At 54.8% G+C, this 5,024-nt stretch overlaps 1 protein-coding gene across 1 annotated transcript; it reads left to right on the top strand.

Annotated features, from left to right (window-relative positions):
- Positions 1-422: 422 nt before the first annotated feature.
- Positions 423-4,712, top strand: LOC120432090 (uncharacterized protein K02A2.6-like). Its single transcript, XM_039597228.1, has one exon. The coding sequence runs from the start codon at positions 423-425 to the stop codon at positions 4,710-4,712; it is 4,290 nt and encodes a 1,429-aa protein (XP_039453162.1).
- The last annotated feature ends 312 nt before the right edge of the window (positions 4,713-5,024 follow it).

The following is a 5,024-nucleotide window of genomic DNA, read 5'->3' as shown; positions in this document are numbered from 1 at the left end:
TATAATCGGGATCAAAGTATCGAGAAATTAAAAGTGCAACATGGAGTTAAATTTTATGTCAAGCTGATGTGAAGTTTTCCATGACAGCTGGAAAAGTTTCACTCCATGTTATTAGCTCACATCTCTCTTTTTAATTTCTCGATTGGTTTTCCCAAAAAAAAAAAAAATTAACTCCATGTTGCACTTTTAATTTCTCGATACTTTGATCCCGATTATTATGATTATTATATATGCATATTGTTCCATCCCCACCATCGAGCGCCCATCGCAGTAGGCTGCGCCTGTGGGTGGTGGAGAAAATTAAGTTCGGTTTCAACAACCACGCAAACCAGTACGAAATATATTCGCTCTTACGTTTTGTACTACACGTGTTTCATTCGTTTCCGGACACATCAATTTGGCGACGAGGAAAAACCGGAAGCATGGCGGAACTACAACAGGCGATCCTCAAGATTACGGAATTGCTGCAGAAGATGGCGGCACCGGCGGCAGCACCAGATAACTCCGAGCAGATCCTGGAGTCGCTGGCCACCAACATCAGCGAGTTTTCTTTCGACGAAGAGAACGGTGTCACTTTCGACAAGTGGTTCCGGCGTTACGAGGACATGTTCAAGGAGGACGCGTCCAAGCTGAAGGAGGAGGCGAAAGTGCGACTTTTGCTCCGGAAGTTGGACACCACCGCACACAGCCGCTATTGTAACTACATCCTGCCCAAGCTTCCAAGTGCCGTCAAGTTCGACGACACCGTGGCCACGCTACGGAAAATTTTCGGCTCCCACACCTCCATCTTCCACAAACGCTACCAGTGTCTCCAGCTGGCCAAGTCGGAGGCGGAGGATATCATCACCTACGGAGGTAAGGTGAACCGGGCGTGTGAGGACTTTGAGTTCCAAAAGGTGAAGATTGACCAATTCAAATGCCTCATCTTCATCTGCGGTCTTAAGTCACCTCGATACGCCGATGTTCGGGCAAGACTCCTTTCCCGGATCGAAGCGGAGACCGCCGAAAACCCTGTGACGCTCCAAACCCTGATCGACGAGTTTCAGCGCCTCGTCAATCTCAAGGCGGACACGACGCTGGTCGAGCGGCCATCAAGCTCAAAACCAGCAGTCCACGCGGTCCAGGAGAAGCGAAGCGGTCCCCAGCAGCAGCGTCCGGCGAAAACCGAAGGCAAGTTACCCCGAACCCCCTGCTGGCAATGCGGCCAAATGCACTTTGTCCGGGACTGTCCGTTTTCGGGGCATTTGTGCAAGGCATGCAACCGAGTTGGCCACAAGGAAGGCTATTGCAGCTGCGTTTCCAAGCCTTCCAGCAGCTCTTCCAAGCCGGATCATTCCGTGGAGGAGAAGAAAAAGCAGGCGAAGAAGCAGCAGAAAGCCAAGTCGCGAGGAATTTTCGTCAACCACGTGGCTGCCAATCGCAGCAGGCGTAAGTACTTGCCGATCACCATCAACGGCGTTGCTACGCAACTGCAGCTCGACACAGCCAGCGACATAACGGTGGTTGCCAAGGCAACGTGGCGCAAGCTAGGACAGCCATGTTTGCAGCCATCCTCCATTCAAGCAATCAACGCGTCCGGCCAGCCGCTCGGGCTTGTCGGCGAGTTCGTGTGTGACGTCACTCTCAACGGCAGAACGGAGCGCAGCAGATGCTTCGTGACGTCATCGCCTGGACTCAACCTTCTGGGAATCGAGTGGATCGAGCTCTTTGAGTTGTGGTCCGTGCCGATCGATTCCATTTGCAACGTCGTCGAGGTCAAGTCGGTGGAGGAGCAGCTTCAAGAGCTTCGAGCCAACCACGCGGCCGTTTTCGACGATTCCCTGGGACACTGCACCAAGACGAAGGTAAAGCTTTATCTCAAACCTAACGCCAAGCCCGTCTTTTGTCCCAAAAGACCAGTTCCGTTCAACACCATTTCCCTGGTCGACGACGAGCTCAACCGCCTCCAATCTCTGGGAATCATCACACCTGTTGAATTCTCGGAGTGGGCCGCTCCGATCGTCGCTGTGCGCAAGCCGAACGGACGAGTTCGCATCTGTGCGGATTTCTCAACTGGTCTGAACGAAGCATTGGAAGCCAACCACTACCCGCTGCCAACACCGGAGGAAATTTTTGCGCAGCTGTCTGGCAGTTCCATCTTCAGCATCATCGACCTCTCCGATGCGTACCTTCAGCTCGAAGTTGATGACGACTCCAAGAAGCTCCTCACCATCAATACGCATCGAGGTCTGTTCCAGTACAATCGCCTCACTCCGGGGGTGAAGTCAGCGCCGGGAGCTTACCAAAGCCTCCTGGACGGAATGATTGCGGGCATACCTGGCGTCCGCACCTTCATGGACGACGTCATCGTGTTCGGACCAGACCGGAAATCGCACGCATCTTCACTCAAGCAGTTGCTCCAACGTCTCAAGGAGTACGGGTTCCACGTCAAGGCCGAGAAATGCAGTTTCTTCCAGCTGCAAATTCGGTATCTGGGACACATCGTGGACAGTCGAGGCATCCGCCCCGATCCCGAGAAGCTGAGGACGATTGCCGCCATTCCCGCACCAACCAACGTGTCCGAACTGCGATCGTTCCTGGGCGCGGTGAACTTCTACGGAAGATTCGTGCGCAACCTTCACGAGCTACGCCGCCCAATGGACCAGCTGCTCAAGAAGGACACCAAGTGGCGTTGGACATCCGAGTGCCAGCAGGCGTTCGAGAAGTTCAAGGAGGTGCTCCAGTCAAGCCTGCTACTAACTCCGATCATCGTAGCCGCGGACGCGTCGAGCACCGGCATCGGGGCCGTCATACTCCACCAGTTCCCTGATGGCTCACTCAAGGCAGTTCAACACGCGTCAAGGTCGCTCACACCCGCTGAGCGCAACTACGGACAACCTGAAAAGGAAGCGCTCGCGTTAGTATATGCGGTAACGAAGTTCCACAAGTACCTGCTGGGACGACCCTTCACACTGCAAACTGACCACAAGCCGCTCCTGTCCATCTTCGGCTCGAAGAAGGGAATTCCACTGCACACCGCGAATCGCCTCCAACGCTGGGCACTCACGATGCTGAACTACGATTTCGAGATCCAGCATGTGTCCACGAGCGACTTCGGTTGTGCCGACATGTTGTCTCGGCTCATCGACCGTACCATCCAACCGGAAGAGGAGTACGTCGTGGCAGCACTCACGCTCGAAGAGGACCTGGTAAGCGTCATCGCAGACACGATCGACAAAGTGCCGGTCTCTTTCGCAGCTCTCCAAAAAGCCACTGCGACGAACGCCACACTCCAGGCCGTGGTCAAGTACATCCGCGACGGATGGCCAAGCAGCGCGGGGTCGGTCACCAACTCCGAGGTTCTTCCCTACTTCCGCCGACGGGAATCGCTCAGTCTTGTCGACGACCGAGTGGTGGTTCCGAACCAGTTCCGGTCCCAGATTTTGCGACAGTTCCACCGTGGACATCCTGGAATGGTCCGCATGAAGGCGATTGCGCGCAGTTTCGTCTACTGGCCCGGACTAGACAACGAAATAGAGGATTTCGTTAAGCGATGCAACCCTTGCTCCATCGCTGGAAAAGCACCCACCAAAACGTGCTTAGAATCGTGGCCAACTCCAAGCAAGCCGTGGTCCCGGATCCACATCGACTACGCCGGTCCCGTGGATGGCGTGTACTTCCTGGTGGTGGTCGACCCATTCACCAAATGGCCCGAAGTGTACGCAACTCGAACGATGACAGCGAAGACGACCATCAAGCTGCTGACCCAGTCATTCGCTACGTTCGGTATTCCGGAGGTTATTGTTTCCGACAACGGAACCCAGTTCACTGGCCACGAGTTCAAGGAGTTCTGCACCAAGCTGGGAATTCGCCACCTTCGAACCGCTCCGTTCCACCCACAATCAAACGGATCGGCGGAACGATTTGTGGACACGCTGAAGAGGAGCCTTCGCAAAATTCGCGCGGGGGGAGAAACCCTGGAGGAAGCACTGCAGACGCTTTTGCAAGTGTACCGCTCGACCCCAACCAGCGATCTCGATGGCAAGTCTCCGGCGGAAGTGATGTTCGGCCGGCCAGTCCGGACCATTTCTGCTCTCCTTCAACCGACCAAGGACAATTCGCCAAGCACCAGCGCTAGGGCGGAGAAGCAGAACGACGCTTTTAACAAAAAGCACGGCGCGATCCAACGGATTTTCAAGCACGGCGATGCCGTCTTCGCGCAGGTCCATCGTGCCAACTCCTGGCAGTGGGAGGCTGGTACCGTGATCGAGAAGATCGGCAGAGTCAACTACAACATATTCCTCGACGACCGCCGACGCTTGATCCGTTCGCACGCAAACCAGTTGAAGACACGAGTTCCCGAGACCACAGCCTCGCCAGAGCCGACGCCGCTCTCGATCTTTTTCGACGGTTTTGGATTGGCCGATGCGGTAGCAGCACCAGTGCCTGCAACTCCAGTGCCAGTTCCTGTTCCAGTTGACGACAGCGATCCGGAATTCTCGGACGACGACTCTGAAGAATCTGACGATCAGGAGCAATCCGGTTCATCCGAAGCAGAGTTCGAGGACGCAGCTGTAGAACCACCGGCACCTGCCGCTCTCCCGGCGGAACGAGCTTCTGGAGGACAAGGACATCCGGTACCTGAAGCACCTCAAGGCGCGCCAGCTGGTGGAGGACGAGGACAACGCGCAATCAAGCTTCCAGGAAGATTTTCCAACTTCTGGATGAAATAAGGGGGGAGATGTTCCATCCCCACCATCGAGCGCCCATCGCAGTAGGCTGCGCCTGTGGGTGGTGGAGAAAATTAAGTTCGGTTTCAACAACCACGCAAACCAGTACGAAATATATTCGCTCTTACGTTTTGTACTACACGTGTTTCATTCGTTTCCGGACACATCACATATTGCGCGTATTCCCGAAAAAGACACGCGGCAAACCAGCCTCGAAACGACGCGCCGCTCTTTCGGCAAATGCGCGCTGTCAAATCCCATACTGTGCGTTTTGTTTTTGTTGATCTTCTTCTTCGAATCGCCTGGCATTGTTGC

The sequence above is a fragment of the Culex pipiens genome, unplaced genomic scaffold, assembly GCF_016801865.2.
Source record: "Culex pipiens pallens isolate TS unplaced genomic scaffold, TS_CPP_V2 Cpp_Un0207, whole genome shotgun sequence".
NCBI classification, from domain to species: Eukaryota; Metazoa; Arthropoda; class Insecta; order Diptera; family Culicidae; genus Culex; species Culex pipiens.
The sequence above is the reverse complement of the archived record's forward strand: the minus strand, read 5'-3'. Positions and strand labels throughout refer to the sequence as shown.